Source organism: Hemitrygon akajei, chromosome 9 (assembly GCF_048418815.1).
Source record: "Hemitrygon akajei chromosome 9, sHemAka1.3, whole genome shotgun sequence".
NCBI classification, from domain to species: domain Eukaryota; kingdom Metazoa; phylum Chordata; class Chondrichthyes; order Myliobatiformes; family Dasyatidae; genus Hemitrygon; species Hemitrygon akajei.
The window spans coordinates 168,044,334-168,066,265 of record NC_133132.1 but is presented as its reverse complement, the minus strand read 5'-3'; the positions used below and the strand labels follow the sequence as shown (position 1 = coordinate 168,066,265).

Sequence of the window (21,932 nt, the reverse complement as noted above, 5' to 3'; positions counted from 1 at the left end):
AAGAAGGAGAGGCAGACAGAGGAAAAGATGGACGGACAACATTAAAGAATGGGCAGGGAAAACATTTGTGGTGAGCCAGGCTCTGGCACACAACCGTGACAGATGGAGTTAAGGGTGCAAGGCAAGACAATCTCTGCAGAGTATTTATAATAGCTGGGGTCACTGTCATGTAAAGACACTTCCCAGAAGGCGGCAATGAAAAATCCCTTGTGTAGAAAAATTTGCCAAGAATAACCATGGTCGTGGAAAGAGAAAAGAAGAACAGTGTGAAGGGGGTCTTCACCACAGGCAGATTACAGACAGATGGAAGACCATGATCACGGAATGGCAGAGCAGACTTAATGGGCTGAATGGTCTATATCTGCTCCTATGTCTTATAAACAGACAATGGGCCAATACTTAAGTTTGGTGAGATATTTTCTTTAAAAATTAAACGAGAAAGTAAGGATTGAGGAAAGTAAATAGAGCCTGTAGGAAAATGGATGCAACTTTGAGACTAGACCAAATTGGAGGGTAGGGAGAGTCAGCCAGGATTCTTTTCCAATCAATCCTGGCCAACTCCTCTTACATGCCTCTGTAATTACCTTAACTCCACTGTAGTACTGATACATCCGAATTTAGTTTCTCCTTCTAAAATATATGTGAATTATGATCACTTTCCCCTAAGGGTTCTTCTACCTTAAGCTCTCGAATCATTTTTGGTTCATTCCATAGCACCCAATCCAAAACTGCTGATCCTCTAGTGTGCTCAACGACGAGTTGCTCTAAAAAGTCGTAGGCACTCTAGAAATTCCCCCTCCTGTAATCCAGCTCTAACCTGATTTTCCCAATCTACCTGCATATTCAAGTCCCCCATGACTATTGTAATATTGCCCTTTTGGCATGTATATTTTTCATCTCCCATTCTAATCTATAGTCTACATCCTTACTACTGTTTAGGGATCAGTATACAATTCCCATCATGATCTTATTACCCTTGTAGTTCCTTAGCTCTATCCACAATGAATCAAGACCTTCTGAACCTATGACACCTCTTTCTAACAATTTGATTTCATGTTTTTTTTTTTAAAAACCAGAGCAATGCCACCCCCTCTGCCTTCCTGCCTATCCTTCCGATACAATGTGTATCCTTGGGCATTAAGCTCCCAGCTATAATCTTTCAACATGATTCAGTGATGTCTACATCATGCCTGCCAATCTGTGGATGAACTTGCAGCGCAGTTACCTTATTCTGTATACTACATGCATTCAAATGCAACACCTGGTCTGCAAATCAGTTACTTCATCTTCAGCACTAATATCCGCCTTTTCTACAATACTTATTGCATTGAAATATAGGCATCTCAGGACACTGATTGCACCATGCTCGAACTTTTTATTCCTAACAACGTCTTGGGTGTTACCAAAAATCTGTCTCCACAACCTCTCTGCTAACTGTTCTGGCACTCTGGTTTCCACCCCCTGCAACTCTAGTTTAAACCCCACCGTGCAGCATTAACAAACCTTCCTGCTAGGATATTTGTCCCCCTCCAGTTCAGGTGCAAACTGTCCCTTCTGTTCAGGTCCCACTTTCCCTGGAAGAGAGCCCAGTGATCCAAAAATCTTATGCCCTCCCTCCTACACCAACTCCTTTGCCGTGTATTAAACTGTATAATCTTCCTAGTTCTGGCCTCAATGGCACGGATAGCAATCCTGAGATCAGAACCCTGGAGGCCCTGCCCCTTATTTTAGCACCCACCTCCCTGAACTCCCCATGCAGAACATCGTCACTCGTCCTACCCACGTCATTGGTAACCACGTGGACCATGACTTCACCCTCTTGCTTGAGAATGCTGAGGACCTGATCAGAGATATCCCAGACCCTGGCACCCAGGAGGCAACATGCCATCTGGGAATCTCATTCTTGCCCCCAGAACCTCCTGTCATTCCCCTAACAAATCCCCCATCACCACAGCATGCCTCTTCTCCCCCCCCCCCCCCCCACCCTCACCCTCCTGAGTCACAGAAGCAGACTAAGTGCCAGAGACCTGACCACTGTGACTTTCCTCTGTCAGGTCATGCCCCCCCAACCCCATCCAAAGTTGTTGAGGGGGGTGGCCACAGGGGTACTCTGCACTGGCTCCTTAACCCCTTTCCCCTTCCTGACTCACTCAATTTCCTGTGTCCTGCACCTTGGGTCTACGTGTCTATATATCACCCCTTCAGCCTCCCGGATGATCCGGAGTTCATCCAATTCCAGCTCTAACTCCTTAACATAGCTTTTAGAAACTGCAGCTGGATGCACTTCTCGCAGTTGTAGCCATCAGGGACACTGGAGGTCTCCCTGCCTTCCCACATCCCTTAAGAAAGCATTTCACTATCCTGCCGGGCATCCCTACTGTCCTAGCTGAGCGGACAAGGGGAAGGAAATAAACTCGAGCATTTCTTTCCTTTGCCTCCTCTGAGTGAAGCCTCTCTTTGCTGAAGCTTTGAAGAGCTAAAGCCTCAAGATCACCACTCAGACGACAGCCACTCAGTTCACGGCTCAGGTTTAGTTGCTTTTCTTTGTAGGGGAGCGTTTTGGAGCACAGAAGGGAATCAGAGGTCCGGTTAGGGTTTAGGCACAGGGATGTGGAGGAGTTAGAGGTCAGGCCTCCGCTCTGCATTTGAAGTCTAGAGGTGTGGACGGGGATGAAGGACACCTGGAGAACAGTCCTCTGCTCTGCGATCAAAGAAGAGTGATGTGGAACGGTCACAAAGGACATCTGGGGATACTGGGCTGTCCAAAGGTCAGATGTCCGTGCGAGGAGGAGGTACAAGGGCCAGTCAATTGGCAGATCTGGAGTTTGCGATCCTGCTAAAATCTTGTCTGGGAGTCGATCCTGAAGACTGAGGCTCTCAGGTCAATCAGAAGCCCAGAAATCAAAGCCCAATTGGCTAGAGATTGGAAACCTGTTTTTTGAATTGGAGATCTCCATGTCTGTGTTTGGGTGGGAGGGAGGAAAGGGGATTGTGTGCTGCAATTTTGTTGTGGTCTGTATTATTCTGCCAAGCATGTGGGCATGCTATGCTGGTGCTGGATCGTGTGGCAATATAAACACAGAAAACCTACTGCACAATACAGGCCCTTTGGCCCACAATGCTGTGCCGAACATGTCCTAGGCTTACCCATAGCCCTCTATTTTTCTAAACTCCATGTACCTATCCAGGAGTCTCTTAAAAGACCCTATCATATCCACATCCACCACCATTACTGGCAGCCCATTCCATGCACTCACCACTCTCTGAGTAAAAACTTAACCCTGACATCTCCTCTGAACCCACTTCCAAGCACCTTACGATTACCCAAATCAAAAAAGGTCAGTTAAGTAAAATAAACTGAAGAGAGACAGGAATATTTAGGAATTGAATTATAGATGGACAAAGAGCCAGGATACATAATTACATTTGGGATGATAAAGGAAGGTGAAATTGAAATGAACTCTAGTTGTAGAGCTGGAAGAGGTAACAGACAGGCAAGAACAAACCCTTTGACAGATTTGGAAATTAATTTTAGAATCAAGTATTGGTTTCTTGTTTAGCACTCCAAGCTCGTAGAAGAACAGAACTTAGTGAGAGTTAAGATTACTTACAGCAGAGTTTTGGGATCATTTCAAGTGTATGGAATTGGAAAGTCGGAATAGTTAGTTCTAGACGTACGGAATCTGTGGAATTCATTGCCACAGACAGCCATGGAGGCCAAGTCATGTGGTATATTAAAAGGGAAGATCGATAGGTTCTTGATTAGTAAGGGTGTCAAAGGTTACAACAGAGAGGCCAGGAGAGTGGGGTTGAGAGGGATGATAAATTAGCCATGATAGGATAGCAGAGCAGACCTAAGGGGCTGAATGGCCTAATTCTGCTCCTATGTCTTACGAGTGATTTTATTTAATTTTAGAAAAGCATATTCGACACTCACATAGTTTCCAGCTGATGTGTTGGTGAGACTTCCATCTTCCACTTGTTGTAAAGGTCCAATCCTTTCTGTGCCAGCATATCCGAGAACTTGGGATCATTCCAGTCAGAGTCTCCGGGGACGGTGAAAGTCAACGGCGGTGAATCAAATATCTGAACCGTCACCTTGGTTTCAGGGTTGCCGGACATACTGTTGCTGCTTTCAGAGCTTGATATTACCTGCAGAAGATAAAATCCTATCTTCAGCTCTGCACCACTTGGTCGGAAATACAACCTCCCGATTAAAGCAACAGCTGTAAAAGGGTGTTGGGGGTCAAGCACTTTCTGTAGGAATTGTCAAGTTTATTGCAATTTAACTACATATATGTATATAACCATATAATGTAAATAGAAACGAGACAACGTTTCCCTGAACCAGGGTGCGGACTACACAGTAGTACACATCACGATAACTTATGAAGGATAAAATTTACAGATGAATCACAAACAACAAAATGAAGTGCATAGATTAAATATTGTAAGGTCAAAAACAGATTAACCAGTGACAGTTTGAATACAATGTAGCTGTGATCTCAGAAGCCTAATCGCCCAAGTGGAGAAACTGTTTCCCATTCTGACCGTTCTGGTTTTTATGCATCGGAGTCTCCTGTCTGATGGTAGAAAGTCAGAGGTTGCTGGGTGGGTGGATGGGTGGGATCCTTAATAATACTAAGGGCCCTGCGTACACAGCGCTCCTGATGGTTGGTCAAAGTAAATTCATTATCAATGCATATGTTACCATACTTCTTTGAGATTAATTTTTCTTACAAGCAAATCAAAATCCAATAGCATTTATGAAAAACTATACCCAAATAAATATAACCATACAACCAAAACTACAAATGTTTGTATATGACCAATGTGCAAAAGATGATAAACTCTGCAAATACAAAAAAAAAGTTAAATAAATAATACTAAGAGCATTTGAGTTGTAGAGTCCTTGAGAGTCCACAGGTTGTGCAATCAGGTCAGTGTTGAGGCGAGTAAAGTTATCCATGCTGGTTCAGCAGCCTGATGGTTGAAGGGTAATAACTGTTCCTGAACCTGGTGGTGTGGGACCCAAGGCTCCTGTACCTCCTGTGTTGGTAGTGACAAGAAGAGAGAGCATGGCCTGGACTGGATGGTGGGAGTCTCCAATGATGGACCTTGCCTTCTTGTGGCAAAGTTGGTACAAAAATCAGCTGCTCCATAAACTTGTTGGTTCTGCAATGTGTATAAGATGATGAGGGACATTGATCGTGTGGATAGCCAGAGGCTTTTTCCCCAGGGCTTAAATGGCTACGCAAGGGGGCATAGTTTTATGATGCCCATTTGTGTGTAGAAGTAGACTAAGTAGCAAGGTAAGCAACACACACAAAATGCTGGTGGAACTCAGGTCAGGCAGCATCTATGGAAATTATAATTTTTTTTAAAAAAATCAACATTTCGGGCCAAGACCATTCATCATTAATAAAGGTTTCAGCTTGAAAATGCCGATACTTATTCCTCTCCATAGTTGCTGTCTCACCTGCTGAGTTCCTCCTGCATTTTGTGTGAATTTCCCACATCTGCAGAATCTGGTGTTAATGAGAATTGCAAAATAGATTATTTTTGTTATAATTCAAATTTTTACTTAAAAATAAATCTTGTTACTGCATAAATGTTTTAAATATTATCCAAATTAATTTTATGTCAACGTGAAGAGACACTTTGAAATGTTGGGCATCCCTTTCAAATACCAATAGCCATACTTACAGTTTTAATATTGTAAAACCCTTCGGGGCTTTTTGTATAATTTGCCAGTTTAGACACCCATCCAAACTGACTGTTAAGGTTTTCTAGTTCTCTTGTTTGGTTTTTCATGTATTCTTGAAATTCAAACATCAGATCATCATATTTCTTTGCAAATTTTTCTGCCATCGAAAGAGATTCTTCAAAAGTCCTTCGTAAAGGTTTGTGATCTGTGTCATAACACTCTGAAGGAGAAAAAAAAAAAATCAGTTGTAGAAACATCAGAAGTTTCATCATTAACCCAATATCATGTCTGTCATTACTTACTTACTGCTCAGTAGCCAGTTGGCTTATAGGGCAGCAATGAAGGTCCTCCATCTCCGGCAGGGTTCAGGACTCCCCTCACCACGTCAGTAGCTTACACTCATTTTTCACTACTGTCAGTCAAATACCACTGCACTCAGATGTAGAAGGAGTCTTCATTGCTGTTTCCACAACAGTTTTGTTTTACTACTCAGGAATTTTAGCCCTGAGCTGAACCCTTGAAATGGGAGGACCCGTGGGCCACTCTTAGTCTGTCCTCCACCCTTTGACCTGTTTGGCATGGGTGACCCTACCCAGAGCCAAAGCATAAAGCCCTGACCCCAGCCAGAATAGCTCTCTGGGTCAGTGAGGCATGCAAACCTCCAAACTCAAGGACAAGGTTGTGGTCCTCTTGAAGGACGTCTGTTATTAGCTGATTACTGGTTATTTGCAATTCTACTTTATGTTAATGTCCAATTTGAAATCATCACGGTGAAGGATGCCTTATGGATTTGTCTGAAAGAAAATAAACAGCCTGTTGAATAACTAACCTCCAAGAGGACCACAACCACCCTATAGGGTTCAGAGGTTTGTGTGTCTCAGTGACCCATACGGCTGTGTTGGCTGGAGTCAAGGCCTTGAGCTTTGACTCTTAGTCGGGTATTGTTCCAGAAACAGCAATGAAGAATCCTTCTATTCCTGTGTGAGACAGGGTTCCCAAGTCTTCAACCAGGACTTGCACAGCTCACAGTAGTGAAAACAGAGGAAGCTACTGGCAGGGCGAAGGAAGCCCTGAACACTAACAGCACTTCATTAGACCCCTGAAGGCTGGGGGAAACCAAAGACAACCGGACACCATGCCATAGATGGCTCTGGGTGAGTATTCACTAGAATTCAGAAGCACGAGTGGTGACCTCATTGAAACCTATGGAATAGAGGATGTTTCTATGGTGGGAGAGTCCAAGACCAGAGGACACAGCCCTAGGAGAGAGGGCATTCTTTTAGAAAGGAGATTGAAGACAGCAGCTATACTTTATTAGGACTTTGAAGAGATTTGGCATGTCAACAAATATACTCAAAAACTTCTATAGCTGTACCATGGAGAGCATTCTGACAGGCTGCATCACTGTCTGGAATGGAAGGGTTACTGCACAGGACCGAAAGAAGCTGCAGAAGGTTGTAAATCTAGTCAGCTCCATATTGCCTACTAGCCTACAAGGTACCCTGGACATCTTCAGGGAGTGGTGTCTCAGAAAGGCAGCATCCGTTATTAAGGACCTCCAACACCCAGGGCATGCCCTTTTCTCACTGTTACCATCAGGCAGGAGACACAGAAGCCTGAAGGCACACACTCAGCGATTCAGGAACAGCTTCTTCCCCTCTGCCATCCGATTCCTAAATGGACATTGACTCTTGGGACCTCACCATTTTTTGAAGTTTACAGTATTTCTGGTTTTGCATGTTTTTTACTCTATTTGATATATGTAATTGATTTACTTGTTTATTTATTATTTTTATTTTATTTATTTTTTTCTCTGCTAGATTATGTATTGTATTGAACTGCTGCTGCTCAGTTAACAAATTTCACGTCACATGCCAGTGATACTAAACCTGATTCTGATTCTACTAATATTTGAATAATAAATATTACATCAGGTAGATTTTTGATTATCTTAATCATCACATCTAGGGAGCATAATCCTCAAGTATCTTTGTAAGTGTATTTGTTTACTAAAGGTAGGGGCTTCAACGTTTCTATCACTCATTCTATTGGTTTCTTGTTTTGTGGATGTCTGTGAAGAGTAAGAAATTCAGGTTGCATACTGTATACATTATTTGATATTAAATGAATCTTTGAACATTTTAATTTCCATTAATGTGGTTCCAAAACATTGCTTAACAGCTTTGCTTGTACACAACAATCAGCTATGACAGCAGAGCAGGTAGTACGATGCTAATACAGCTTGGAGTATTCAGAGTTCAACTCCGGCACCGTTCTGTAAAGTGTCTCTATATGTCTTCCCCATGTTCCAGTTTCTGGGTGTCGGGGTGGAGATAACGTCTCTACCAAAGGAAATGTAAGGTGTTCCTTCCCTCCACTAGCCTGCAGGTCACCCTTGGGCAAGGTGTACCACCTGCTTAGTCCCGGATCAGGGTCACTCGAAGCCACGGGAGCAGGTGGTGGACGGTCGTATGAGCAGCTGGTGCAGATGACAAGTCCTGGTTATGTGACCATGGACGCCAGGCAGACAATCTCTGAAGAGTATTGATAATGACTGGGGTCACCCGTCTTGTAAAGACACGGCCCAGAAGGCAGCAATGGCAAACCACTTCTGCAGAAAAATTTTCCAAGGGAAGACCTTGATCGTTTATATGACACGACACGGCACATAAAAAATGAAAAAACTCGGCTTTCCTCCCACAGCCCAAATATGTATGGACAGGTTAATCGGCCATTGTAAATTGTCCCATGATTAGGTTATGGTCAATTCGTGTTGGCAGGGCAGCGTGGCTCAAAGGGACTACTCCTTGCTGGATCACTAAATAAATATTTAACAGGAACTAATCTTTTCATGATACATTTAAAACATTAGTATAGAATCTGATGTTATGATATCAAAACATTTATGTACACACAGATCAGTTGCATCCTTTTTCTTTCCGAATATTACTATTTGAGGAATAAACTTCGTTCTGCACACCAGTTCAAGTTGCCTTTTATCCCATTTTGCCACAGCAGCAAGCTAGGAAATAGTTAGTGACTGCAATGAATGAATGATAGCAGTAAAAGACACACAAAATGCTGGAGGATCTGAGGTCGGGCAGCATCTATGGAGGGAAATGCAGAGAATCAGCGTCAGGTTTAACGTCTCCATGTCATGAAGTATGGTGTTCTGCAGCAGTGGCACATTGAATTACAGCCAGTATCTCTGTATATTAAACAAGATAAATTAAATAAGTAGCATAACAAAAAGAAGTGAGGTAGTGTTCATGGGTTCAATGCCTATCTGATGGCAGAGGGGAAGAAGCTGTTCCTGATTCGCTGAGTGTGTCTTTTCATGTTTCTAGTTGCAACTCTTCATGAGGACTGGAAAAGAAGACAGAAGCCAGGATAAAAGTTTTGGGTGTGGTGGGGGTGGGGGGGGGGGGGGGGGGGGGGAGAGCATGAGCTGACAGGAGATAGATGAATCCAGGTAAGAATGGTAAGGTAGGCAGATAGGGCAGGGGAGAAAGTGGAAACATTGCAAGAAGATGGGAGGCAATAGGTGGAAGATGCAAAAGGCCAAAGAAGATGGAATCTGAAAGGAGAGGACAGTGGATAGTAAAGGGAAGGAAGTGGGAAACTAGAGGGAGGTATGGGTGATGGGCAGGTTGTCAGGGCAGGGGAGGGGAAAAGAAGGGATAATGGGATCATGGGGATAAGGGGCAACAAAGTGGTGAGTGGTGGGGGGGAATAGACGGGGGTGGTTACAAACATTGATGTTGATAGTTTTAGGTTGGAAACTGCCAAGACAGAATACAAGGGTCTGTTCCTCTAATCTGCATTTAGCCTCAATTTAGCAGTGGAGAAGCCCACCAATAGACAGTCAGTGTTGCAACAGGAAGTGAAATTAAAATAGCTGACCACCAGGAGATCCCGGCTATTATGGTGGACAGTGCTTCACTGTTTACCCCTACCTATCACTGATCAGCTTTTGGTCCTCCCCCTCTTACCCCCACCCTCTACCCTTTGTTCTGGCTTCTGACTTCCTCTTCTGTCTTGAAGAAAGGTCTTACCACAGCAACAGTGGAGGCCAGGTCCCTGGGTACATTTACGGCAGAGGTTTGATATCAGGGCGTGAAAGGCTATGGGGAGAAGGCAGGAGATTGGGATTAAGAGGGAAATGGATCGGCCATGATAAAATGGTGGTGCACTCGATGGACCGAATGGCCTAGTTCTGCTCAATGTCTTATGGCGTTCGTTTCCCTCCATAGATGCTGCCTGACCTGCCAAGTTCCTCCAGCATTTTGTATGCGTTGCTCAGAATATGAAGTACTTGCAGTCTCTCAGGTCTCAGATTTCTGATAATCCCTGACAGTTTAACACTATATCAAGGGGTTTTGATGGGCATCTGTGTGAGGGGAGAAACATTGGCAAAATGATTCATATAATTAATTGTGCTTACATTAATCATGCTTTCGTTCACTTACTACTACAAAGGTATAGCTTGTAGCATTTTAGAGCAGGTCTCATCCCACTATCCACCCAGCTCAAATACAATCTCATCCCTTGCAAACAAATCTTTCATAAAATTTCTGCTCAACATTTATATGAATGTTTTAATTTACCCAAGGACATGAGTTCTTTGCATTTCTCACACTTGTTGGAAAGCTTCATGCAACCAGCTGAGTTCCGGCGTATTTCGTGACAGATGAATTGATTCTTTCCATCTGGTGATGTCTCATTTGATCCTTCTATTAAAAGAATTGAAATATTAATTATAAGAGTCACAGTCCACTACAACACAGTAACAGGCCTTTAGGCCCAATGTATGCTGCCTAGTCACCTTGAGTTGCACCCAAAACACAGCGTTCCATAACACTCCCACCCAAATTTCTCTTAAAAAAAAACTGACATCAAACCCACAAACACCACCTCCATTCTACACTCTCACCATCCTGAGTGAAGAAGTTTACCCTCGTATGTCCTTTAAACATTTCACTTCACCCTTAACCCATGACCTCTAGGTTGAGTCTTAAAGGTTCTTGTGGGCCAATTCAGTTTATCAGCGGTTCAAACAAAAATCTTTCTGCCCAATGTAATCACCCTCGCTTTTACACATCAGTCTCTTCCTCAACATTCTTTTGCAGTCAGTTAAAGGTGGATTTCTACCTCATCCTTTGAATTGGTCTGTGCCATTTCCGAAAATACTATGTGCCAGCAAGATCATCATTCCAAATCACCAGTTCAAAATAACTTCTTCCAATTTTCTAGTGGATTTACCAGTGACCCTCTTACAGTACTGTGCGAAAGGGGTGGCACGGTAGTGCAATGGTCAGCATAACGCTTTACAGTACAGGTGGCACAGGTTCAATTCCTGCTGCTGCCTGTAAGGAGTTTGTGCGTCCTCTCCTGTGACCTCGTTTCCTCCCACAGTCCAAAGATGTACCGGTTGATAAACTATTTGGTTATTGTAAATTGTTCCATGATTAGACTAGGGTTAAAATTGGGGAGGAAATGCTGAACAATACAGCTTGAAGGGCCAGAAGGGCCTACTCTGTATCTCAATAAATTAAAAAAAATTAAAAAGTCTTTAGAGCTAAGGTGCCTAAGACAGTTGCACAGTACTGTATTTATCAACGTAGAGAGAGTTTATAAATCTGGTAGTAGCAAAGCATGCTGGGAATGGCAATGATGGAGCACCATGGGAGGGGTGTGGGACAGCTGACAGAGAAGGAGTACTGGGGCAGATGGGGGGGGGGTAAATGCAGATGCAGACTCACCTAGCCCTGAGACACCAGGCAAGGTCATTTGACTCCAAACAGTTGGTTTATTGATCATTACAGTATGTCTCTCTGGTGCTTTCTGCTCCCTCCCCTCTCCTTTCCCCTTTTCCCAACCATGATTCTCCTCTCCCTGCCCCCTTGTGACTATCAAGTACAAGAGAAAGACTGCTTACCGGTAGCACATAAATTCAGAGTCAGAAATGATGGCAATCCCATAGTACTTTCTAAAATCCAAACTCCAAAACACTTCTGGCCCCAAGCATTTTAGATAATGGGTACTCAAACTTGTAGTAACTCGCTTAATATGAAATGCCAAACTGTGGGTAGGATCCACAATGATTTTTCCTGCACACATACGTCCTGAAGTGATGGTAAAATGCAGCCAATGATCTATTCTGTCTTGCCCTAATCCATCACTTCACCAATTCCAATTACCTTAATGAGGTCAACCTGTATGTTATACGCAGCAAGAAAGACACCAATGTGAAGAAACTAAACTGCTTTCCCACCCCAAGCACCCTCATTCCAAGGCTTCTTGGTTAATTATAGTGGCTCTTTGGGATTTCAGTAGCCAAGCCTGGTGGAATGGTAATATATTGCCAAACCGCCCGCAAATTACAAGCAAATCATCAAACAAGTCCGTTTTCTGATGCTCACGTACCCAGGCTTCTCCAAGAAAGGTTTCCTTTTTCAATACCCGTGTGACATACAGTTGTAAGAAAAAGGTTGCAAACCCTTTGCAATTACCTGGTTCTCTGCATTAATTATTCAAAATGTGGTATGATCTTCATCCAAGTCATAATACTAGACAAATACAATCTGCCTGAATTAATAACACATAAACAATGTGTTCAATAAAGACATGAAAAATATAATTATTTAATTATTTACAGTCCAGGATGGAAAATGGGTGTGAACCCTTGTATTTAATAACTGGAAGAACCTCCTTTAAAAGCAATAAACTCCACAAAACATTTCCTGTAGCCGCTGATCAGACTTGCACAATGACAAGAAGGAATTTTAGACCATTCCTCCATATAAGAGTGTTTTAGTTCATTAATATTTCTGGGATACTTTGCAAGAGCAGCCCTCTTCAGGTCATGCCACAGCATCTCAATTGGTCTGGACTCTGGCTTGGCCATTCCAAAACACAAATTTTCTTCTTTTTAAACAATTCTGTTGTTGATTTACTCTTATGTTTCGGATCATTATCTTGTTGCATCATCCAACTTCTATTAAGCTGACATTCTCCAGCAAAATGTCTTGGTCCAATTTTCAATGCATTGTTCCCTCAAGATTGTAAGCTGTCCAGGCCCTGAGGCAGCAAAGCAGCCCCAAACCATGATGCTCCTTCCACCAGGCTTCAGAGTTAGGGTGAGGTTCTGGTGTTGGCGTGCAGTGTCCTTTTTGCTCCAAACATAGCGGTGCGCATTTCTGTCAAAAAGTCCAACTTTTCACCTTTTGTCTCATCTGTCCACAGAACATTATCCCAGAGGCACTGTGGAACATCCAGATAGTCTTCTGTAAACTTGAGACATACAGCAATATTGTTGTTCTTTTCGGACAGCAGCGGTTTCCTCCGTGTTGTCCTTTCATGAACACCATTCTTATTCAGTATTTCCCTTATAGTGGGCACGTGAACAGAGACTTTAGCAAGTTCTCGGTCTTTTGCTGTTACCCGAGTTCCCTTTCACCTTCTTCAGCATTTAACATCCGACTCCAAACAGTTTTTGTAAAAGGCATTACCCCGGAGGTTCACATACCTAGACTTGAACCTAGACTCTGATTGTTTAAATGGTGTACTCAGTATTGACCAGAAGTAATACTATTGTTTGTGTGTTATTAGCTTAGTCAGATTGTGCTTGTCTAGTATTGTGACTTGGATAAAGATCAGACCACACTTTACAAGTAATTGATGCAGAAAACCAAGTAACTGCAAAGGGTTCACAAACTTTTTCTTGCAACTGTATATATTTTTTATACTTCCAATTTCTCTGTTTTTACAAGACTATCAAGTCTTCTCCATTCCTTCATAGCTAATTTATTATCCCCCTCAGCCCCATTCTCCCACCTGTTCCCCGTGACCTTTGATACCCTTACTAATTGAGAAACTATCGACTTCTGCTTTAAATTTGCCCAGTGACTTGACCTTCACAGCCGTCTGTGGCAATGAATTCCACAGATTTGCCATCCTCTGGCTAAAGAAATTCCTGCTCATCTCTGTTTTAAAAGATCATCCTTCTATTCTGAGGCTGTTTCTTCTCTCTCCCCCCCCCCCCCCCCCCCATAGGAAATATCCTCTCCACATCCACTCTAAGCCTTTATGTCCAGATTTAACTTTTTTAAAGTTATTCAAAGACCGGCTGCAGGTAGTTTTAAAAGTTGTTGTATACAAACCAACTGCTTAAGTCTAGTAAGCTAGTCCCAATGATTACTTCTTACCTCCCTCAGGAAACAGTTCTGGATTTAATTCAGGTTCATGCATGATTCTATGGAATTTCTCAAACATCTTCTGAGTCATGTCGAACAACGAGGAAAGCATTCCATGTCCAAAGCTATTGGATCCAAATCTGGGAAAGGAATAACCTGGAAACAAGGAAAAACGACTTGGGAAAAAACCCATGCCATCGAAGGGACTTCCAGCAAAGCTATCCATATCTTCAAAGGCCTTTGTGTTCTCTTTGAAAAATTCATCCATGTCTTCAAACTGTCTTTCAACCTGTTTAAATTGTTCACCCAGTTCTTCATTCTTTTCCATCAGCGAATCCATTTTCTCACCGTTAACCCAAACAGAGTCTACCGGCGTTACATTGAAGAATTTTTCCACCTGTTTGAGGGCAATCATAATCAGATTCAACAAAAGATTTAGAAGTCCTTTACTATCAATTCCAAACATACTTCCCATTCCAAATAAGCTTGAGAGAGATGTGAAAGTTAGACAACATTTTATTGACTTACACTCAGTGACCACTTTATACGGTACCTCCTTTACCTAATAGAGTGGTCACTGAGTGCATGTCCATGGTCTTCTGTTACTGCAGCCCATCAACTTCAAGGTTTAACAAGTTGTGCATTCAGAGATGCTCTTCTGCATACCACTACTGTAATGCATGGTTATTTCAGTTACTGTCCCCAGTCTGGCCATTCTCCTCTGACCCCTCTCTTAACAAGGAGTTTGCACCCACACTTCTTCCACTCACTGGACACCTTTTTGTCTCTCCACATTACTCTCTGTAAACTCTAGACTGTTGTGCGTGAACATTCCAGATCAGTAGTTTCTGAGATACTCAAACCGCACTTTCCAACACCAACAAACATTCCATGGTCAAAGCCATTTAGATCACATTTCTTCCCCATTCTGATGTTTGAACAACAACTAAACCTCTTGACTATGTCTGCAATGTTTTTATGCTTTGAGTTGCTGCCACGTAACTGGCTGATTAGATATTTACATTAATGAGCAGGTGTTAGTGTTTATTTCATAAAACAGTCACCGAGTGTTCTTTGATAAGGCAAATTTGTTTCAATTAACCCACGGAGTAAATGCAACCAAAATTAAAACATCTGCAGATGCTGGAAATCCAGAGTGACACTAACACACACACACAAAATGCTGGAGGATCTCAGTGGGTCAGGCAGCATCTATGGAGAGGAATAAACAGTTGATGTTTCGGACTGAGACCTTCGTCAGGACTCAGAATGGCTTCAGCACAAAAGCCATTAGATTCTCAAACGATTTCCATTCCATGTCCTTGCTATGGTCAGAACTGTGTTTGCCTGATGAAGGCAACCACTGGTGGCCATCATTAAATTTGCTTTAGCCTTTTATTGAGTGAAGTACATTAATAGAGTGGGCAATCTTGCTTTCCACCCAAGGGTAGAGTTACAGGGCATAATTTTTAAGTGATTGGAGGAAAGTATAAAAGAGATGTCAGACGCAAGTTTTTCTTTTTTACAGAATGGTGGATGCATGGAACAGGGTGCCGGGGTAGTGGTAGGGGCAGATACATTAGGGGCATTCATGAGATTCTTAGATAGGCAAATCAATTAAAATGGAGGGAAGGGTCAGATTGGTCTTGGAATAGGGTAAAAGGTCAGCACAACACACAGACCAAAGAGCCAGTACTGGACTGTTCAACTTACTTCTTTTTCAACGGTATTGAAGCCTCTTCTGCAAACACGTGAGTAGAACTTTGTACATGTTTGCTTCAAGCAGGGCTTGCATTCTTCCCACATGGATTCTCTGAGCTGACACTTGTCTGTTTCATTCAGTTTTCTCTGGGCTTCCTTGGCAGCCACAAGAGCATCCTGTTTAATTGTCAAAAGAAACACTCACTTGTGTTGCCACTGTACAATTCATGCAAGGTTAAACTCAAAAACAACTACCCTGTCTTTGTACAGAAATGGATATTAGCAATAGCTCGATATACATGTCCGATAATGCAAGAAAAAAAATACTTACAGCTTGATCAACTTTTCCTAATAACAGAGATGCCTTTTTCTACACTGATCATATGATCATTCCCAGTCAGTGATCTGGATGACAGAAAAGTACTTGCCAGCAGAATAAACTTGAAACTAAAGCCAAGACCTGTTACGAATGCAGCAGCAATGAATAAGAAACTGAGACAGGGTTTAAAACAAATCCCGAGATTTATTAACCTCTGCTCAACACTTAAAAGAGTAAACGAACAACTAACTTAACTGGAAGTTAACAGTTAGGCGGCAATATCTAACAGTCAAACTTAGAAACTGTTCTTAACAAGTTCTCATCCAAGCACAGATAAATTCAAAAAGTCCATGTGATTTATACAGTCAGTAAGGACAGACTTCCCCGAAACAACAATTCCTTCGAAGTAACGACGAATCTGCCGATCCCACAGCTGAGAGATGCCTCGTTCGCAGAGATCACGAGGAAATAAAAGGAACTGACCTTCTGACTGGAGGGTGGTCACTACACAAACCTTCCTGACCTTGCAGGGGTTTAACTCAAATGTGCCTTCCACAATTCCTGAAAGAAGTCACGAAGGTCTATCATTCCCAAAACAATGAACAGCTTTAACTTTATCCAATCCTTTGAACTCAGATAACTCCGGTAATGCCTTCACTCTCCGATACTGGACTGCAAGGGAAAACCAAACGTGCAACAAACAAAACTGGTGGAGTCTCCACACCTCCGACCGGCAACAACAATAGAACCATAGAACATTACAGCACAGAAACAGGCCATTTGGCCCTTCTTGGCTGTGCCGAACCATTTTTCTGCCTAGTCCCACTGACCTGCACCTGGACCATATCCCTCCATACACCTCTCATCCACGTAGCTGTCCAAGTTTTTCTTAAATGTTAAAAGTGAGCCCGCATTCACCACTTCAACTGGCGGCTCATTCCACACTCCCACCACTCTCTGTGTGAAGAAGCTCCCCCTAATGTTCCCTTTAAACTTTTCCCCCTTCACCCTTAACCCATGTCCTCTGGTTTTTTTTCTCCCCTAGCCTCAGTGGAAAAAGCCTGCTTTCATTCACTATCTATACCCATCATAATTTTATATACCTCTATCAAATCTCCCCTCATTCTTCTACGCTCCAGGGAATAAAGTCCTAACCTATTCAACCTTTCTCTGTAACTCAGTTTTTTCCAAGTTCCATCAACATCCTTGTAAACCTTCTCTGCACTCTTTCAACCTTATTAATATCCTTCCTGTAATTTGGTGACCAAAACTACACACAATATTCCAAATTCGGCATCATCAATGTCTTATACAACCTCACCATAACATTCCAACTCTTATACTCAATACTTTGATTTATAAAGGCCAATGTACCAAAAATGTTGCACAAAAATAAAAACGAGAACTGCATCACAGACCGCGGACTTGGTGTAAATACCGTTTGGAACATGCCATCACGTGACATATCACCCCACGGTCATGAAACAATTACATCATCCCCCACACAGGACCATTACATCATCCCATACACAAGACCATTACATCATCCCCCACACAAGACCATTACATCATCCCCCACACAAGACCATTACATCATCTCATTCACAAGACCATTACATCATCCCACTGACCCGTGAGTATGTAACAGACCAAACAGGTAATCACTCCTATTACACGTCTAACACTGCCCTCTAGTTACCACTTGATATGATTCAACTGTACACCCAAATGAACCTCACAACACTCAAAAAGAGTGGATTCCCTCAATGGAGAACACCCGTGCATGACTTTGTTTAATGGGAGAAGACTGATGCCACCACCATATGCCCCTTGACAGATCGGTGTCAGGGTCCAGAGACATGGAGTGCAAGATCACTGGAGACTCTTCACTGCTTCAGTCTTCCTCTGCCCTCACTTCCATTGAGATGTACCATCATCTTCCGCCAGCTCCACCACAAAGGTCTTCGTTGGATCCCTCTTCGGCTGGAACCTCCCCCTTGACTTTACCACCATGGGTGACCCTACTAGGAGCTAAAAGCCAGATGCTCAAGCTACAAATTGCACAGATCTCGAGATCTCAGGAACTCACAAGCCTCTCCACCATGACAAGGTCATGATCCTTGGCGAAGACAACATTCAAGTAATTTAACACCCTCTCCTCCACACATGATGATGGAGCAGAAGTATTAAAAGGTGAAGACACTGAAACATTTAAATATATGATATGAAATACAATCAAATGCGAGAGCAAATTACTTCCACAATCTTGAAGGCTGGAAATGCTGGGACAGCAGGAAACGTCGTTAGCACAATCATGACCATGTCTGTTTCCTCTGCTTTCCTCCCACAGTCCAAAGACATATTGATTAGTAGATTAATTGGTCATCATAAATGGTCCTGTGATTAGGCCAGGGTTAAATAGTTGCCAGGCATCAAAAGAAGGCAGGAGAATGGGATGATAAATTAGCTATGATGGAATGGTGGTACAACCTTTACAGACCACATGGTCTAATTCTGCTCCTAAATTTTTTGGCTTATCGGGCTAGGAAGAACCTGTTCCATGTTGTCTCTCAAACTAAGTAGTTGCTCTGCAGGGGAGAGGAGATACAACTTCAAACAATATTTAGGTCAAAAGCCTGATTATCATAAAAACTGGAGGCAATCCAGCCAGTACAATAGTGCACAATACCTTCTTTTGCTTGTCGGTTAGTTCTAAATTTCTTAGGAACTTCTGGTGTTCTTTGTCATTCTTATCTGTCAGCGATTTCATAACTTTTGCTCCATTGATGGCATTTTCAATTTGTTTATTTAGGTAGTTTTGTCCCTCAGTTGAAAGCTCTAAAAATTAAAAAAAAATAGAACATCAACCACACATATTGGATTAAACTTATTCAAGGGTCCTATCTGTTTCCTCCCCGCAGCCTTGGTGTAATGCTTTCCTCGCTTCATTCATTCTCCATCTCTAGTGTTTGCACAGAATGATGTGGAAAACACAAAGATCCAGTGAGCAGCAGCTCTGTGGATGAAGACGACGCGTCAGAGAAGAGAGGTCAGAGGAGAATGGCCAGACTGGTTCAAGCTGACAGGAAGGCAACAGTAATTCAAGCAAAGTCATTACATCAGTGGTATGCAGAAAACCATGAACATATTTCTCAGTGGACAGACACCTCATTAGGTACAAGAGGTACCTAATAAAGTGGCCACTGAGTGCATGTATAATGATTAAAATTAACTGATTTTTCTGATCAGTAATTAAAATGCAAATAAACTGAATCAATACATGAGAAAAGATGCCCCATTTATAATATTTTTTTCTGAAAAGAATCCAATTAGAATATTAAGTTTGCTACCATCGTCTCCCAAGGAAAACATATTCTCTGAGATTTGCTTTTGAATTAAAATCCCTTCAAACGAAGTCTTGTCCTTTGCTTCTGCTGTTCTGGACTACATAACACTTCATAGTCTGTTCCCTTTAAAATATTTAATTAAGTCTGCCTTCAACTTTCCCCTTGGAATCAAGCCCAGTTTAATTAAATCACTCCTGGACTTGGAAAAAAAAATGTAGCTATCCAATCACAAACAAGAGAATATCTGTAGATACCGGAAATCCAAGCAATACACACAAACTGCTGGAGGAGCTCAGACCAGGCAGCATCTATGGAAAAGAGTACAGTCGACGTTCATCAGGTCCGTTGAACTGGCAAACCGAAGCGCCCTCACAGCTGTGTAGAAAATACATGGAGGTACAAATAACTAAAATCAGAAAAGCAAAGCAATGGTGTGAAATAGAACCTCATGGACAAGATCAAGGATCAAGGAAAAATTCTCAAGCTTTTTAACAACTATATTGAGGGCAACAAGTTAACTGGGGAATTGTAGGACCCAGCAAAGACCAATATGGCAATAGAAATATAGAACCAAAAAAAATTGTGCCCATCTTTTACCCTACTCTGAGATCAATCCAACCCTTCCTTCCTGTGTGATATGATGTAGGCAATCGTGGTCCCATGATTATGATTACTCGAGGCAAATTTTTCCTGAAAAGTGGTTTGCTATTCCCATGTACCCATCGAAGAGTCGCATAAAGGTCCCCACAGCAGGCCAGGCAGCATCTATAAGGAGAAGCACTGCCGACGTTTCGGGCCGAGACCCTTCTCCTTATAGATGCTGCCTGGCCTGCTGTTGCTGTGTTCCACCAGCATTTTGTGTGTGTTGCTTGAATTTCCAACATCTGCAGATTTCCTCGTGTTTGCTCTTTATATTCACTACTACTTTTGCATCTTTTTCTTTCAAATGTGGTTCTGCTAATGTTAGAGCCTGTGAGCTACATTTTGGTGGAGTGCTTTCATGCCAATTGAGCGATCTGGTGCTCTGCTGTCTCCATGAGGGCTCGGCGAGGCTTCATGCAAAGTGTGAAAGCCAAGAAACCTGGAGAGGGAGTTTCTCGCCAATTTTTCACCAATCTCAATCCAGAGGAAGACTGAAATCACCGAGGCTTGTGCAGAAAGGCAAGCAGGTGTTCAGCACTGTCTACCAGCCTCATGCTCATGGAGGAAGGTGCCTGCATGTGATGGTCTATTTCTCTCTCCCCCATTCCCTGCTCTGCTCTCGCTCCCTCGATGCAGTTGGAAGATAGCGCCAGTGTCTGGGACTTGGGCAAGGTTTAATCAGTGTGCTTTTGGACCGATTCCTAGTTCATGCTATGATGTTTCTTGGCACTCCTTTTTTGTTGCTGTTTCCGGTGATTTTCATTGGGGAGGTCTGCAGATAATGAACTGAATTGAATATGCCAGGGCTCTTTCAATTTTGTGTTATTTGCTGGTTTATGCACAATTTTTTTTGCGTACGGAGGGGGTGGTTGATGTTTTTCGTTGAACCGGTTCCATGTTTCCTTTGAGTTTTCTTTGCTTCTGGATTAAGATAACGCTACTGAAGTTGAATGACAACTTACTGGTGGTTCATAAGGCAAGAAATACAACTAAATACTTTATTAGTAACACTTTTAATGTGGTAAACCATCACCACAAACACGTTTTAAATTGGATTCTTTCAGATATCTTGCTTTGGGGCTGATTGTAAGCAAATCTCAAGGTTGTACGATTTATACCTACTTTGAACTTTGTTCCATGGTTTTCTGTGGGGAAGATAAATGTCAAGGTTGTACACGACAAACATACTTTGATAATAAATATACTTTGAATCTTTGAAATACTGCCATGAGGTTTATCTACTTGCAGGCTACTACGGGAAAATAAATACAAAATAGAACGTAAAAAGCTGCATAAAAACTGACCAATAACCAACATGCAAAGAAGGAAAATTGTGCAAATAAAAATTAAATAAGTAATACTGAAAACATGAGATGTAGAGTCCTTGAAAGTGAGACTGTAGGTTATGAGATCAGTTGGGGTGAGTGAAGTTATCCAAGCTGGTTCAGGAGCCTGATGGCTGTAGGGTGAAAACTGTTCCTAAATCTGGTGGTGTGGGACCAGGTGGATAAATCCACAAAGCCCGAGGCAAGGGAAGAAATTGCAGTGGCATTAACAAGCAGAAGACAATGAATGTGGTAGTTTTTAATTCAAGAACAGCAGGGGTAAGCTACATAATAAAAGGCTACAATTCCAATCCAGAAGTAGGGAAATAGTCGAAATGAAATTTCTGAAGGGCACAATTAACCTGGGTCTAAAATCAGAGATTAAACCTGGATAACTTGGCATGGCTTTCTTAAAAGATCTCAACTCAATTTAATTTTTCCAAAACATGACAAGGTATGCCAATGATGTGGTGCAGTTGATGTAGTCTACATGAAGTTCTATTCCAGTTGGAAAACTGCCAAAGATAGAAGGAGGGGGGCTGAAGCACACTTGGTCATCACCTTACAGTATAGTAGAGGAGATTCTGTCTGTCTTGAAGGTTTTAAACTATGATAAAGTGGATATGCTGGGTCTGTTACAGTATAGTAGAGGAGATTCTTTCTGTCTTGAAGGTTTTAAACTATGATAAAGTGGAT

General features: G+C 42.3%; 1 protein-coding gene across 2 annotated transcripts in view; it reads right to left on the bottom strand.

The window, feature by feature from the left end:
* Positions 1–21,932, bottom strand: part of clu (clusterin) — a 37,110-nt gene that overhangs the window by 1,064 nt on the left and 14,114 nt on the right. For both annotated transcript variants that reach the window (XM_073057468.1, XM_073057467.1), the window contains exons 3-8: positions 18,612–18,760; positions 15,616–15,780; positions 13,915–14,299; positions 10,315–10,440; positions 5,707–5,927; positions 3,938–4,152 (exon numbers count right to left, since the gene is read on the bottom strand). In XM_073057468.1, the coding sequence (XP_072913569.1) occupies positions 3,938–4,152; positions 5,707–5,927; positions 10,315–10,440; positions 13,915–14,299; positions 15,616–15,780; positions 18,612–18,760 (1,261 nt within the window). The remainder of the gene's footprint in view (positions 1–3,937; positions 4,153–5,706; positions 5,928–10,314; positions 10,441–13,914; positions 14,300–15,615; positions 15,781–18,611; positions 18,761–21,932) is intronic.